Below are 16,249 nucleotides of genomic sequence, written 5' to 3'. Positions count from 1 at the left end.
AGCTTCCAGCAGTGAGTGTCAAGGCGCAGTAGAAGAAAGGGGCTTAGAGCCAGGCGTGCTGGAGACAGAGCGAAGCGGTTCTTGAGAATCGTGGGGCTCAGCAGCACTAGACTGGTGAGTCCGTAGCGAGAGGACCAGCGTAGAGATGGCCAACACCTGACTCCTGAAGGCAGAGTTCTTGAAGCTGTGCAGAGAGAGGGGCTTGCTTGTGTGGAATGCAATCAAGGCCCAGCTGATTGCCTGGCTGGAAGAGGAGGACCAGCCATGGGGTCGGGATCCTGTCTCAGTGGGGAGCAGCCAGACCCCCCCGGGAGCGTGTCAGGCTCTGAGCGGGGGCGGAGCACTGGAGCCCACCAGAGAGACGGGACAGCCTCCCAGGGGAACCCTGCAAGCCATAGTCCGCCCAGGGGAGGGTCCAACCCAGCAGAGCTGCGGCAGCTGGAGATCCAGCTGCGGATGAAGGAATTGGAAGTAGAGGACCGAGAGAAGGAGAGCCAAGATCGAGAGAAGGACCGCCAGGACTGAGAGAGGCAGCGACAGCATGAGCTGGCCATGGCAGAGCGGAGAACCGGCGGGGCCTCGGCTGCGCCAAGTGCGGATGGGCCCGGGTGGCCAGACGCTTGGAGAAGTTCGTGGTGGCCCAATTGAAGGATGTGGGTGACATAGATGGGTTCCTTGGCTCCTTTGAGAGGACCTGTGGACTGCAACGGGTCCCCCCAGTTGACTGGCTGCAGGAGCTCATCCCTGCACTGAACCAGGAGGCGGCCGGAGTGCTCAGTCAGCTGGAGGACCTACAGCCAGGGGATTACAACCGAGTCAAGGAGGCCCTGCTGCACAAGTTTGGGCTGACCCCCGAGATGTACAGGAAGAAGTTCCGGGGGGTGCAGAAGGGGCCACGGGAGACCTATGTGGATCTGGCCTCCCGCCTGGCGCAGTACTGCCACAAGTGGGTGTCTGGAGTCGGAGCCCAGACTGCAGAGGAGCTGCTCAAGCTAATCATGATGGAGCAGTTCTATGAAGCATGCCCACCCAGCCTGAGGCTGTGGCTCAAGGACCGAAGTCCAGAAAACCACCAGGAAGCTGGGAGGCTGGCGGACAAGTTCACGGAGAGCCGGTCTGGGTGTGAATGGGAGTCCCGGAGAGAAAAGGAATCACGCAGAGACCAGATCTCGGCTGAGCGACGGAGAGAGGCACCTTCGAGGCGAGCCCCAGGGACCAGGACCACTCATCGGTGCCCCAGAAAACCAGCAAGGCACCAACACTACATCACAGGTGCTGTGGCCAATTCACCAAGCTGGCTTCCCTGCTGAGTCAGGGCTGACTCAGTGTCCCTACCTGGCCTGCGGGGGACGGCGTGACCCCAGCGTGTGATCGGGGTGCGTAATTCCCTGCTAGCCTGCACACTGTGCTGTCCTTCGCACCAGCGCGAGTGCCACCCACACGCGCTCTGCACTCTTTGCAGGGTGCAAGGGAACATGCCGGGAGTGCGGCAACAGAAAATCAGCCCGACAGGGAGAGGGAGCAGGGGTGTCACACCTCTTCTGGCTGAATCTGACCCTGGGTCACTCTGCTGTAGCCAGCGACACTCCCTCTGCGGCCTCGGCTTGGGAAGGGATTCTCCTCCACTTCCTGCCTCCCAACGGCAAAGGGGGCGGGGCGGGGGGGCTGGAATGAGGGCCCTGCAGCACGGAGCCGAGTATGTTCCGTATGAACTGTGGAACAGGAGCAGCAGCAAAGCCCCTCGCCCTGCCCAGTGAGGCACCTCGCACCACCCAGCTGGCTCTGCCTTTGGCCTTTCTGCTGGGACTGACCCGGTGGCCAGCTGAACCCCCAGGATGCTGACGACTTGGGGGCTGGGTGGTCCCTGTGTTCACTTCCGACACCGCGGAGGCAGCGGGCGGCGTTGCCCCTCCCAGTTGGCCCAATGTCTCGTTTCTGCCAGTGCCAGCGGTGCCCGTTTGAGGCAGGTATTTCCCCCGCCTGGCGGGCCCTGGACACTGGCCCGGAGGTGCCTGGCGTTCCTCCAGCCGCCACGAAGCTCTCCGGGGCACTCGGCTCAGCTCCTTGCTTGGCAGCCAAGGGCCCCGGGCTGGTCTGCAGGGGATGCTGCTGGGTGGGGCAGCTCTGCACAGCGCTGTGAACATTCCCCTGAGGGCATCTGCTCTGTGAACAGCTGCATGGCTGGAGGCCCCTTCAGAGCAGCGGGGTGGCTGTGGGTCCTTTGCCACGCGTGCCCATTTCCCAGCCCAGCTCCCCACTGCCTGGGCAGCCCCCGTGCAGCCAGTGGTGCCACGAGCTGTGCCGAGGGTGGGACATAGGCGTGTCTCCTCCAGTGCCCGTGGGGCATGGAGCTTGAGCAGGGGAGGTTGATGGGAGGGGAATTATGCAAACGGCATGTGGCTCCCATGGGGCTTGCCCCTCACCGGGTGTGTGCAGGGGGTCCCTGAGCTGCACAGGCTCATTTTGCAGGATGGGTGAGCTTCCCTGAACGCTGTCAAACCACCCCTCACATGCAGAGCCCTGGCACTGGGCTCTGCGGGCACTGCCCCTAGGGTGGGACCCAGCTGCCCCCTCCTCCCAAGCTCCCTCCTGGCTGGTGAGTTTTTTGATAGGCCCAGGGAGTTTCCCTGTTACATGCTGCCTTCCACCTGGCCTTTCAGTGCCTGGATGAGGCTAGAAAGGAATGTGCTGAAATCCCAAGTGCCTCCCGCACAGCCGGCTTCTCCCCCGGGCTTCCTTGCCAGGGCATTTGCCACAGTGGCTCCCTTCTGCTCCCGGCTAGTGTATTTATGGGAAAAAACACGTAGGCCCCGGCCCACCATTGAAACCAATGGGAGCCAGATCTAGCGAGGGAGCCGCTGTGAATGGGCAGACAACTCACCTTGGGGCTGGGGTTAGACATTTCCCTGGCCCCCGTTTCTCTCTGGCAGCCCCGAAAGTCGGCAGTGGCTGAGCAGCTGGGGGCTACAACAGTCTGTGCAGGGGAGGCTGAGACTGGCCCCACCAGAGCCAGGCGCGCGCCTCCCCCAGCCCTCCGCCAGCCTCATGCCCCCCCCTGCTGCCAGTCTGAGCCACGCTCGGCTCTGCAGGGAGGAAAGGGGCTGCCAGAGCAGGTACTCTGCTCCTGGAGCCAGCCCAGACCCCAGTGCTAACCCCCTCCTGTGCCCTGGCTGGGCAGCCGCCCCCCCCCCCCCCCCGGCAGTCCCATGCACCAGCCCCACGCTCCCCTCCCATGCCCTCACCCTCCGCCCGGCCCCCCCGGCAGCCCTGGCCCCACTCCCATGCCCCTCGTGGGCAGCCCCCGCCATGCGCCCCCCTGCAGCCGCGTGACCCCGAGACTCGTGCTCCCTCCTGCCCCCCCCCACCACTCCCGGGCACTCGCCCTCCGCCCAGCCCCCCAGAGCCCCCCCCCGGGCAGCCCCGCCCCCCCCCGGGCACTCGCCCTCCGCCCAGCCCCCCAGAGCCCCCGCCCCCCTGGGCAGCCCCGCCCCCCCCCGGGCACTCGCCCTTCGCCCAGCCCCCCGGGCAGCCCAGCCCCCCCAGAATCCCCGCCCCTCCTGCGCAGCCCCCCGTCGCGCGGGGGGCGGGGTGGCACGCGGCGGGAGGGGGCCTCCTCCCAGCCCCTGTCCCGCGGCCGGCCGCCCTCCCTGATTGGCCGCCGCCGCCTCCTTATGCTAATCCCGCGCGTCTCGTGGCGGGCCCGCCGCTGACGTCACCCGCGCGGGCGGGGGCGGGCGCGAGGTGCGGGGCGCGGAGGGCGCGCGGAGCATGGCCACGGGCAGCGGCGGCGCCGCGCTCAGCACCGCGGACAGCGCCGGCGGCATGAACGGGCTGGGCCCCGCGCCCGGCCTGGCCATGAAGGACCGCGACGCCATCAAGCTCTTCGTGGGGCAGATCCCGCGGCACCTGGAGGAGCGGGACCTCAAGCCGCTCTTCGAGGAGTTCGGCAGCATCTACGAGCTCACCGTGCTCAAGGACCGCTTCACCGGCATGCACAAAGGTGGGACCGGGACCCGCGGCCCCCCTGCACCCCTCTCCCGCCCCGCGGCCCCCCGTGCACCCCGCGGCCCCCCCACAGGCCCCCGTGCACCTCCCGCCCCGCGGCCCCCCGCGCACCCCTCCCACGACCCCCCGTGTACCCCACGGCCCCCCATGCACCCCCCGGCCCACGGCCCCCCCACGGCCTCCCGTGCACCTCCCGCCCACAGACCCCCCCCCACGGACCCCCATGTACCCCTTGCTTCACCAGCATGCACAAAGGTGGGACCCGGGACCCCCACCCCATGGACCCCCCCATGCAGCACCGCGGACCCCCCCTATGTACCCTCCCACCCCACGGCCCCCCATGCACCCCCCGCCCCACGGCCCCCCCCCACGGCCTCCCGTGCACCTCCCGCCCACAGACCCCCCCCCACGGACCCCCATGTACTCCCCTGCCTCATGGCCCCCCATGCAGCCCCCTGCCCCACGGACCCCCATGTACCCCTTGCTTCACCAGCATGCACAAAGGTGGGACCCGGGACCCCCGCCCCATGGACCCCCCCATGCAGCACCGCAGACCCCCCTATGTACCCTCCCACCCCACAGACCCCCATGTACCCCCTGCTTCACCAGCATGCACAAAGGTGGGACCTGGGACCCCCTCCCAACTGCCCCCATGCGCCTCCCCCGCCCCACGGACCCCCATGCATCCCCCTGCCCCACAGACCCCCCCCATGCAGCCCTCTGCCTCATGCCTCCCCATTTACTCCCTACATCACCGGCATGCACAAAGATGGGACCCGGGACCCCCGCCCCGCGGACCCCCATGCAGTCCCCCACCCCATGCACCCTCCCACCCCACAGCCCTCCCATGTACCCCTACTTCACCAGCATGCACAAAGGGGGGGGACCATGGACCCCCTGCCCTATGGAGCCCCTGCCCCGTGGCCCCCCCAAACTTCCCTGTCCCCCTGCTTCACCGGCATGCACAAAGGTGAGGCCCCCAGATCTCTGCCCCATGCAACCCTCCACCCCATCCACCCCCACCCCCAGCACCCTTGCTTCACTGGCATGGACAAAGGTGGAGCCCTTGGACTCCTGCCCCATGCACCCCATGCCCCATGGATCCCCCGCTTCATGCACCCCACAGCCCCTGCATCCCCCTGCTTCACTGCATGCACAAAGATGAGGCCCCCTGGATCCCCTCGCCACACAACCTCCCCCCTCACCCCATGCACCCCCCGCCCCTCACTTCACCGGTATGCACAAAGGCCGGCACCCCGCTTTCCAGCCCTGGGACCCTCCCACCTACCCAACAGACCCCCCCACCTTGCACACCAGCATGCACAAAGGTGAGGTGCCGGGACAGCCCTAGGACCTCCCAGTCTTGGGACCCCCCCCACCCCACAGACCCTCCAGCTCCCTGTTCTGGGCCCAGCCCCACAGACCCCCCCCCCCACTCCCTGCCCGACCCCCCTGCCCCACAAACCCCCCCACTCCCTGCCCGACCACCCTGCCCCACAGACCCCCCCCACTCCCTGCCTGACCTCCCCTGCCCCACAGACCCCCCTCCCACTCTCTGCCTGACCCCCCTGCCCCACAGACCCCCCTCCCACTCTCTGCCTGACCCCCCTGCCCCACAGACCCCCCCACTCCCTGCCCGACCCCCCTGCCCCACAGACTTCTCCACCCTCCATACCGGCATGCACAAAGGTGGGGTGTTGGGACTCCACTCCCTGTTCTGGGCCTGGCCCCACAGACCCCCCTGCTCCCTGCCAGCATCCCCTTGCCCCACAGACCCCCCTCCCCAACTGCCTGGGTTCTCACCCTTGGGGGTGTGGGCAGGGGAAGGGCAGGTGGGACTCTCCCTCACCCAGAGACTCCCATCTCCTCTCACCAGGGCCCTCCCCCTGCCCCAGAGATCCCCAGGTCCCTGCACTGGGGTCTAGCCCCCCAAGCCCGCTTCAGAGAACCCTGGCTCTCTGGGCTAGGATGCAGCCCAGAGTCCCCCAGATTACCTGGATTCTGAGTCCTGTGGCCCAGCCCCAGCCAACACCCCCCACCTGCCCCCAAACAGCCCCCCCAATCTGCCAGGCCACCCAGCTCTGCTGCACGTGGCCCCAGCCCCAGGACCTCTACCTCCACAGTGCCCCCCTCCCCCAGGTTCCAAGCTGTGTGTGTGCTGGGCCCCAGCACCTCCACCTGCACCCACAGACCTCCCAGACAGCCCACGCAGCCCACTGAACCCTGGGCTAGGGGCCCAGCCCCATGCACCTAGCCCCCCTGCTCCCAAAGCCCCCCTGCTTCCCACACTCAGGGCTCTGTGTGTGCAGCAAGGGAGAGGGCCCCAACTCCCTGCACCCAGAGCTCCCCCAGATTCCCACCCAGCTGCTCCCAGCGCACCCATGTTCTGCACTGTGGGGTGGGTAGCATGGGAGCAGAGTTCCTGGTTATACACCACACAGCTTGGTCCCTGTGGGGCTGAGCCCCACATGTGCCATTGCAAAGCGCTGGGCTGCCCTCCTTTGCCAGGAGCGGTATGGTTCACGCATGGGGAGTTGCCTTCCTCTCCCTCTTTGTCTAGTGATTTCAATTACTGCCGGAAAATGTGTTGGGGGTTGGAAATGGATGGTTTTGTGCCCGCGGAGGGGGCAGCTTTTGGCTTGGTTTGGTTTCCTAGCCGGAGAGACAATCACTTCCACTAGAGATGGAAAGCCCCTGCCCCTTTGTGTCACAATAGTGGGGTTGTGTGGCTGTGCTTGTTGTGCAGTGGAGGTGTGTCATCGGCTGGCAGCTGGTAACCGTGCGGCGGGTGGAAGGCCAGGGACAAAGCGGCCCTGGACAGGGTTACCTGTTGGGTGGCTGCTTGCAAGGGTGGGAAAGTAGCAGCATGCAGAAAGCCAAGGGTGAGCCCACGGAACAGCAGCAGCCTCAGAGCGAGGCGAGGGAAGCAGCCGTCGTGCTCTGATTTGTACCACGGTAAATGTTCGCCCTCCATGCCAGCTTGGTCTCCCAAAGGAATCCATCCCGTTTGTATTTTGAAAGGGAACAAAGGCAGGAGGTTTCTCTTGGGCTGTAGAAAGCAGAGGATCCAAATCGGCCTCTGTCTGATGACGGCGTCCCTGCTTGTGTTTCAAAAGCTCCGATGAGCTTTTCGTGTGTCACAGACCAGTCTCTGCTCATCAGAGGGATCGTCCTCCAGGGAGGGGGAATGAAGCACCTGGCCAGGCGGGAGTTTAGCTCATTGTACCCCTCTCCCAAGACTGCTCTCACCACACACCGACAGCAATAAGGAAATCACCCCACGCCTTTGTAACTTTTCCCTGATGGCTGTTTGCCCCAGCTCCCCTGCTGAATGCGAACCAGAGGCCTTGTCATCCTGCTTGTTTTCCCCGTTGTAGCATTAGGAGTTAATGCCCTGTAGCGCGTGTGAGTGCATTACTGCTTGGTTTCCAAGAGTTCCCAGGTAGGGTCCTGAGAGGAGGTGCTTGCATAAAGCTGAGCCTCAGTTCAGGTAGAGGCACCAGATGACAGAAACAGAGGGAGTACATAGGAGGTCTGTCTCTCCCAGGTGGAAATGACAGGATGGTTTCCAAGACATAAAATGAGACTCCAGGATTCAGGTAGCAAGAGAAGATAGATAGATAGATAGATAGATAGATAGATAGATAGATAGATAGATAGATAGATAGATAGATAGATAGATAGATAGGGGGGTCTGTGGGGATAGATAGATTAGATTAGATAGGTAGAGAGATCGATCAATCCACAGATGGCAACTGGTCATTTTAACTCTCTGGTACTCTAATCAGTTACTGAGCATCCCAGATTTCTCTCTGTGCTTTCCTAGGTCTAGTTTACATGTCTAGCGCTAGCAAGGCAGGGGCAGTTGACATTTCAATACACAAAGGCTGCATCTAGACTGGCATTATTTTCCGCAAATGCTTTTAATGGAAAAGTTTTTCCGTTAAAAGCATTTGTGGAAAAGAGCGTCTAGGTTGGCACGGACGCTTTTGCGCAAAAGCACTTTTTGCGGAAAAGCGTCTGTGCCAATCTAGACGTGGTTTTGCGCAAGAAAGCCCGATTGCCATTTTCGCCATCGGGGCTTTTTTGCGCCAAACGGTTCTCAGTTGTCTACACTGGCCCTCTTGCGCAAAAGTATTTGCGCAAGAAGGCTTTTTCCTGAACGGGAGAGTCATTGTATTTGCGGAAGAACACTGACAATCTTACATTAGATCGTTAGCGTTCTTGCGCAAATTCAAAGCGGCCAGTGTAGACAGCTGGCAAGTTTTTCTGCAAAAGCAGGCGCTTTTGCAGAAAAACTTGCCAGTCTGGAAGCAGCCAAAGTGAATACAACTTTCTCTCTCTTTCTCCCTCCATCTTTGGGAAAACCCTTCCCCATTCCCCCAAATAATCAGACTTGTGCATCTTTAAGTATCATGCCAAACAAATGCCATTTAATTTGAGACACTTATTTAATTAAAATGTCATCCTTCTTTACATTCTAAGCTTTAGCTTGGAGCTGGCTCATGCATGTACACTCAGAACTTCTACCAGCATTTCTGGATAGATAGATAGATAGATAGATAGATAGATAGATAGATAGATAGATAGATAGATAGATAGATAGATAGATAGATAGATAGATAGATAGATAGATAGATAGATAGATTCCTGCAGAATCTACAGGATGCTGAGTTGATTTGAAATGCCAAATCTTGTCCAAGCAGACAGCTGATAGGAACATAAAGGGCTAGTAGCTAAATAGCTTTAGTTGGATATTTTCAATTTCACATTAGCACCTTTTCTAAAACACCACAAGATGGTTTGTGTGTGTGATTTCTTTGCTTTACACGGGAGAGTAAATAAATTAAACATAAAGGAAGTTTAAAGATTGTTAAACAAACATTAGGAATTGGCTGCCCCCAGTTGCTGTTATCTATCCCACTGCATGCTGATGGCAACACTCCTTGCATTGCTCCACTCCTGAATTCATTTTACAATGTTTGAAGGCAAGTTGATTGCACTTATTAAGAGTTATTAATACTTAATCATCTGGCAGATTTAATTGTGCCAATATTAAAAATGCATCAATGTCAATTTCATTCATTAAATATTTACTTTTTTGAAGGGAAACTGTTTTGCTGCTGTTTTAATATCACTTTAAGGAGCTTTGAATTTGACCTAATAAAATAATTGGAAGAGAAAGATGGGTGATTATGTGCACAGTGTCCAGGGAGCCTGGCACCATTCTCCCTTCCTGCTTGCTTTGGCTCATTCTTTCTGTGAAACACTCGTGAAATATCTTTCATTCATTTCATCAGCATCCTAACGACGGGGTAAATAGATTTCGTGCCGGGGCGGGCAGAATCGTGCTGACAGTTTTGCCAGCCAGATATATAAACAGTGCCGGCTAGATTGTGCAACCCTCCTACACAACCACAAGCCTTTACGCACTTGGCTGTGGCAGAGCTACTCGGGTGAGTAAGGGCTCGTCAGATTGCCCCTCTCACTCTGGGTGCATTTCTGATTCACAGACCAACGCATTGGAGACTGAAGGGGGCAGACACCACTTCCTTCCCACACTGAGTCGCACCTCTCCCCAGCAACAGCCCCTTTCAAATCAATAGGCATTACGGAGCAGAAGGCTGAGAAGGGGCTCCGAATCAGGCCCCAAGAGATTAGGTCAAAAGATGTCAAAATTCAGCATTGTCATTTAGTCCTGAAAATGAGATGATCCCTTCGCCATGTGGCAGAAGGTAGCTATGTGCTCGCTCGCTCTCCCTTATTTGCTTAGCACTCAGCCCAGGAAGGCGCTCGCTGCACTAGGAATGACCCAAAAGGTTAAGATTTCTGCTTGACACCCCTTCCCCCCTAACATTTACAATGCGGATCAAAACCTGTCCTGGAATAGTTTTGCAAACCCTTCCCCTGCAGCACTAAGCACTGTCCGTTCCCGAGTATTACCCGCCACAACAACCCTCTGGAACAAAAATCAGGAACACAAATACCCAGAAAAGCCTCTGAACTCCCCCAAATTGCTGTCCCTTCATTCTCTCTTGCTTTCGTTTTTTCCCTCGTCTTCCTTTTCCTTTCCCTTCCCTTCACTCTTTGATCGTTCATCAGCACCCCCCTCCCTGCTCCTCGCTTCATTGACAGTTTTTCCGTAGGGTGTGTCTGCTGAGATTTGGACTCCTCCTCCAGTCTCCTTCAGGGGCCTTTTGGTGACTGAATTGAAATGTGCTATTGCAACGTCGCCTCTGGACCCGAGTCGGTGACAGCAGTGACGGAGGCTGGAGGAAGGAATCAGAATGTTTAAGAAAGAAGAAGAGGAGCCGTGAAGGCAAGGAAATAACCAGCAGCACCAGACACAGGACCAGGGAGATTCCCCCCCCCCCCCACACAGTCTGCACCAATATAGATTGCACTTGCTTCCTGTGTAGTGACAGTAATTAACAGCGACGCTGTGCAATGCCCTGTATTGGTACATGGTGCCTTTTGCGAGGGAGGGGTGGTGCCTGCTGCGTTACAGACTGTTTCTGGGGACAGGAGCCCGGGGTGTGTTACAGACTGATTCTGGAGACAGGAAGCCAGGGAGCGTTACAGACTGCCTCCGGGGACGTGAGGAGGTGTTTATTTCTGTGCCTTTGCCCACCACCGAATTGCGTCTGCCTCTGGGGTGCATCGCAGTGCAAGTTTACTGGTGCCAGGCACCACAGTTCAGGTCAGGGAGGTAATGGGACCACGGTGCTCAGTTTTGCAGGGGGCATGTAGGGAAGCCAAATGTAAATGCCAGAGTTGGGTGCAAGAGTGGAAATGGACAGCCGGCGTGTGCGCCCGGAACCTGCGCAGAGAGGCGCTAGCTGATGCGGTGCTTGAAAACCCAGGTCCTGGCCCGGCGGGACGTGGGGCCCTGCCTGAGGAGCCAAAGTGGCTTAGCAGGCGTGGGACCGTTCAGTGGCTTGAGGCTGGTGCGGACAGGGTCGCAATTCACCCTCCTGGTCAGGCACTGCTGGGAAGGGCCGGCTTTCCCACGGGCCCTAGTCCAAAGCCCAGTGACCTCCGTGGGGCTTACTGGTCTCTGATGGCCAACTGTACCCTGTGCCAGGCTCCCTCTTCCCAATGCCCCTTTGGGCAGGGGCACGTCAGAGCCTCTCCTCGCAGAATTAGCCTCGCCCAGTGCAAGCCAAGCAGCTGGCCCCTGAAGTGCCCATGTGCCCATCTGAGGGCTGAGGGGAGGTGGCCCAGGTGGGCTGTGTTTTCCTGTGGCTTGGGGTGCCCCGGTCCCACAAAGGGACCCCAGCCGGACTCCTCAGTGGAGCCCCCCTCCTGATGCGCAGGCAGCTCCCCGGGAGAGCGGGTATGCTGGGAAAGGGCCCGGATTGCCAGCAGGGGGGCTGGTTGTGCCTGGTGACTGCAGGGTAAGCATGCTCCCCAGTGCCCCCTGTGTGTGTCCCCGCCCGGTGAGAGGGGAGGTCACTCTCCCCAGCACGTCCACCCCTGGGTGACTCTCAGCTGGGGGCCAGCTGGCGCCGGCTCTTGGAGACCACTGGGCTGAGGCCCATGAGGATATGCAGGTTGCCAGCCGCTAGGACTGGACATGGGGCTGCTAGTGTCGCCCGGATCCCTGGCGGAACCGCCGCTGCTGGCAGGGGAGGGGCCAGGCTGGGAAGGTGAGAAGGGGCTGGAGGACTCAGCTGCGGGCCGGGCAGAGCCGGGCTGGCTGCCCTCTTGGCACGTGGAGGCAGGGAAGCTTTCTCCTGCCAGGGGCTGGGATGGCTGAGGGAGACGAGATTACGGTGACACGGTCTCCCTGGTTACCAGCTCCCTGGCGATCTGGGAAGGTCTGTGTGACACGGCGCCCCTGGGAATGCTGGGGGAGCCACTGCTGACAGCGCCCCCCGTGGGATGGGTCATGCAGAGCTGCCCCCGCCCCCCCGGGGAGTAGGACATGGACCCTCGATACCAGGGTGGCTGCAGCTGAGAGTGGGGGCGGGCAGCCCGGGTACCTAGATGTACAGACAATGTGAATTGCCAAGGCTGGATCAGCCTCTCTGCTTCCTTAGGGGAGGGGTCCCAGATCTGGAGGGCCACCCCGGGGGAGCAGCCCTGCAGGTCACTGTGTGGAGCAGCTCCAGTCTGGGGGCGGCTCCCAGGACACCGTGATCAGGGCTGGGCTGGCATTCCGGGGCAGCGAGCAGCCTCTTCGCAGCGTCTCTTGCTGCCCCAGGATGTCTGAACCGAGCGAACGCGCGGGCTCGGCCAGGCCGCTCTCTCGCTGCTGTATTAGCCGTGCTAATGAGGGGTGGTGAGGACAGGGAGGATGCGCCGAGCACTGCCAGGCTCAGCTCCCTGGGGTGCATAGGCTGCTCAGGAGAGCCCTCCCCCCGGAGTATGAACCCCCACATGTCTGGGGGGCCGGGGGCCCCTTGCTTTCCTTTCTCTGGTTGGCCCAGTGCTGGAGAGAACAGGGTCCTGAGCGTTCGTTCATTTCTCTCTAGGAGCTGGAACGTTCTGGGCGGGTTCCGCAGCATGTCTGAGTCGATGGTGCTAACAGGTGTCTCGTCGGGAGGGCTGAAATTCCATGGCAGAAAACCACCATAGAGCTGTTTGGTTGCTTACTGGCTGGTTGTCACTGAAAATCAATGAGCAAAACGCACATGGCTAAAAAGCCGGGGATGCAGCGTTAAGCTCGCCTGAACAACCTTAACTGCCCCCTTTCAGCAATGCCATTAACACCCCCTCCCTGCTACCAGCATGTATTTACAGTATACACTATGCAGCTCTGTTCACAGCCTGCTCACTCCCCCACACTCCATTAGACACAAGTCAAGGCCAAAGGGAAATAACCCCAAAGGCTGCCCACCTCACCTTCTGTGTGTTCCCCTAGAGCGGGCAGCAGCAGGGGCGTCTGGGGGTACACCTCAGGTGGAGGCAGGCCTGCCTGGCACCTAAGATCCATGAGGTTTCAGATCCTGGCCTGTCTCTCACACTTAGCCAAGGCCCCACAGATTCAATTTCTGTCCCCTGTCTCCAGTCTCTTTTCCTCGCCAGGGCTCCCCGTTAGTTTCAGCTGGCCCCAATGGTCGCTCTAGTCAGCGTCGTCTTCCTGGGCCACTGTGTAAGGGCCCACGCCCACGCTGTGCGCACTGCCATGGCCAGGCTGGGGAAGACGTCTGCGGTTTGCACTCGTGACTGAGTGCTGAGAGCCCCCGCCCAGCAGGAGGGTGCCCCACCCCTGGCACGGTACAGCCCATGCCTGGTCATCAGGGCAATCGAGGGCCTTTGCATGGGGCCGAGTGAGGACCGGGGCTTTGGTTAGAAACCAAGAGGCAGCTTCCGGGCTGAGTCTGGGAGGAAACGCTTGGAAACATGATGCTGGGGGAACGATGTTGCCCGCGTTTGCATTGGGCCTGAGACAGTAGCTGAGAGCCCCGTGTGTCTCCAGGGGGCGTGACCCCCACCCCATGTGGGGGGAGAAATGGAGGGTGTCTCCAGGGTGCACCATTCTGCAGGGCCCCAGGGAAGGAGCCCTGGCACTGTCCCTGGGAGCCTGGGGGCTTCCTGCTGTCCCTGTCTCCCCCCCGGAGGTGGGGCAATGGCACGAGGGTGGGGCTGTGCCCGAAGGCGGCGCTCTCAGGGCCGCCCGCTCCCCTGGCCTGGTCCCATCCCACCTCCCCACGGTGGCTGCTTTGTTAATCTGGAGGGATTTGCTGTAATCCCAGCCTGTTTGGCTCTGCTCACTGATTTCAATTAACCAGGCCTGGCTAATGCACTCTGATTGCCTGAGGGCCAAGCGGGCCCCGCCCCCTGCCCAGCACTGACCCAGCTCATGGATGGTTTAGACCAGGGGTCACCAACCAGGAGATAGGAGATAGGGATCTACTGGTGGATCTTGGAGCCTTTGACAAGGGATCCTGACAGGTTTGGCCGGGATGCTGTCAAGTGCCGGCCCTTCATCTGCCCCTCAGCACTGCCGTGCTGCTCCTGCCCTCTGCCTTCGAGCTGCCCCCTGCCCCTGGGAGCCTCCTGCTCGCTGTGCAGGACACAGGAAGAAGAGGCGGTGCTGATGTCAGAGTGCCCCTCCCCCAACTGTGTACCCCATCTCTATAGAGCAGGGGGCAGGGCTGGAGCGAGTTTGGTGGCTGCTTTTGGGAGCGGTGCAGGGCCAGGGTGGGGTGAGCCTGCTTTAGCCCCACTGCGCCCCCACCCAGAAGCCACCTGTGGTAAGCGATGCCCAGCTGGAGCCTGCATTCTGAACCCCAGGCCTACTTCTGAGCCCCTCCTGCACTCCAAACTCCTGCTCTAGCTGAGTCCCCTTGCACCCACACTCCTTCCCAGAGCCTGCGCCCCTCCTGCCCCAGGCTCAGCGCAGAGCCCCTCTCACTCTCCAAATCCTTTAGCCCAAGAGGAGCATCCGCATCCCCCTCCCCTCACCCCAGCCCTCTGCCCCAAGCATGGTAAAAGTGAGTAAGGTGGGGGAGGGAGGGAGGACAGAGTGAGCAGGGTAGCGCCTTGGAGAAGGGGCAGGAAGGAGCCGGGGAAAGGTGTTTGGGTTTGAGGTAGATCCTGGATTGCACTTAAGTTCAAAAAGTGATCTCATGCTTAAAAAGGTTGAGACACAAGCCTGTTGGTCTCCATGCCAGGGGAGTCGGTGCCAAGGGCCAGGCACCTGTGGGAGGGCAGCCAGATCCCGTCTCCTTTCCCGGGGGCTTCCAGTCTCTGTGGCCCATGGCGTCGTGGGCTTGCCCAGCAGCAGTGCCACTGGGGCCAGGGCAGTGCGGTCGTGGTGCTGTGAGGCTGCCCTGCCCGCCGGCGGCATGAACCAGGGGACTGACTCGGGGGAACAGCGCCTGGCTCGTGTGGGGCGTTCTGCAGCAATCTCAGCGCGCTTCACCCAGGAGGGGGGGCATCATTTCCCTGCTTTGGCAGGTGGGGAAACTGAGGCACGGAGCAGCTCAGCCCACAGGCCAGCGGCAGAGCTGGGACTTGAACAAGAGTCAGGTAGCCCTGGGGCAGAGAAGGCTCGTGGCCCCGGCTGCCTGTGGAGCGGCAGGGGAGGCCGCAGTTGGGGCGAGGGGCTGCAAGGAGCCAGGGACAGGGCGTGGATGCGGGGGCAGTTGTGTGCGTGGCTCAGGGTGGGGAGGGAGCAGGGGCAGGGGGGCGTCACCATGTGGCTAGGTGGCATGCAGGTGTGTGCACAAGCAAGGCAGGTGTGGGCAGTTGCTCCCTGAGGCCGCATGTGGCAGGCTGTGGCCAGTGCCCATGGGCCTGCCGTCGCACGGGCAGTGTGCACCGAGTGCTGCCTGGGCACTGCCTTCGGGGCAGAGCCCCCTCTCCGTGCAAGCAGCAGCCCCACAGATGTGCACTCGGGGCTGCAGCCGCTTCCCGAGACTCTGGGCCCGAGCCAGAGGCTCAGTCTCAAGGGGGAAGCCAGGGACTCGGCTCCCCACCCCCAAGGAGATCACCTGGGTCGCGCCCCTTGTTCCAACACCGACAGCGTGTCCCTGGGTCCTCAGACTGAGCGGAACCCAGCTCTGCCGGCCCCGGGGGGCGCTCTGTGTTCTGCGCCAGTGGGGCTGCCAGGCTCCACGTGGGCATTGCCCCTGCCCCTCCGGGCGGCGCTGAGCGCGCTACTCACCCCCTGCCAGCCCAGCCGTGTCCCGGAGCCTGCCCAGCCAAGCCCAGCCTTGTCCAGAGGGGCTGGGAGGTTCACCAGCCTGCGCCGGTTTGGAGCTCCTGCACTCAGCCCCCGGCTGGCTGAGAAAAGGCCATTTCCCGGTAGCGTGGGTCTGGCTGAAGGCCAAACTGAAGAGAGGCTGGGGTGTGAATACAGTTAGCCAGGGTGTGTGAATTCAGGGCAGTTGGGGTGGGAATACAGGGCAGCCTGGGGGTGTGAACACAGGTAGCTGGGGTGTGAATACAGTGTAGCCTCGGGGTGTGAATTCAGGGCAGTCCAGGGTGTGAACACAGGCAGGCAGACTGGAGGTGTGAATACAGGGCAGTCCAGGGTGTGAGCACAGGCAAGCAGACTGGGAGTGTGAATACAGGGCAGTCCAGAGTGTGAACGGAGGGCAGCTTGGGGGTGTGAGCACAGGTAACTGGGGTGTGAATACAGCATAGCCTTGGGGTGTGAATTCAGGGCAGTTGGGGTGTGAATACAGGGCAGTCCAGGGTGTGAACACAGGCAGGCAGCCTGGGGGTGTGAACACGGGGTAGCTGGGGCGTGAATACAGGGCAGCACACGCCGAGTCCGCGATCCGCCAGG

The 16,249-nt window shown here is 61.0% G+C and overlaps 1 protein-coding gene across 1 annotated transcript in view; it reads left to right on the top strand.

Annotated features, from left to right (window-relative positions):
* The first annotated feature begins 3,754 nt into the window (after positions 1–3,754).
* The window catches only part of CELF6 (CUGBP Elav-like family member 6), a 94,608-nt gene continuing 82,113 nt past the window's right edge, over positions 3,755–16,249 (top strand). Inside the window, exon 1 of the mRNA XM_075897550.1 lies at positions 3,755–4,000. Within this exon, the coding sequence (XP_075753665.1) occupies positions 3,769–4,000 (232 nt within the window). The 5' untranslated portion in view covers positions 3,755–3,768. The remainder of the gene's footprint in view (positions 4,001–16,249) is intronic.

The sequence above is a fragment of the Pelodiscus sinensis genome, chromosome 14, assembly GCF_049634645.1.
Source record: "Pelodiscus sinensis isolate JC-2024 chromosome 14, ASM4963464v1, whole genome shotgun sequence".
Classification (NCBI taxonomy): Eukaryota; Metazoa; Chordata; order Testudines; family Trionychidae; genus Pelodiscus; species Pelodiscus sinensis.
The sequence above is the reverse complement of the archived record's forward strand: the minus strand, read 5'-3'. Positions and strand labels throughout refer to the sequence as shown.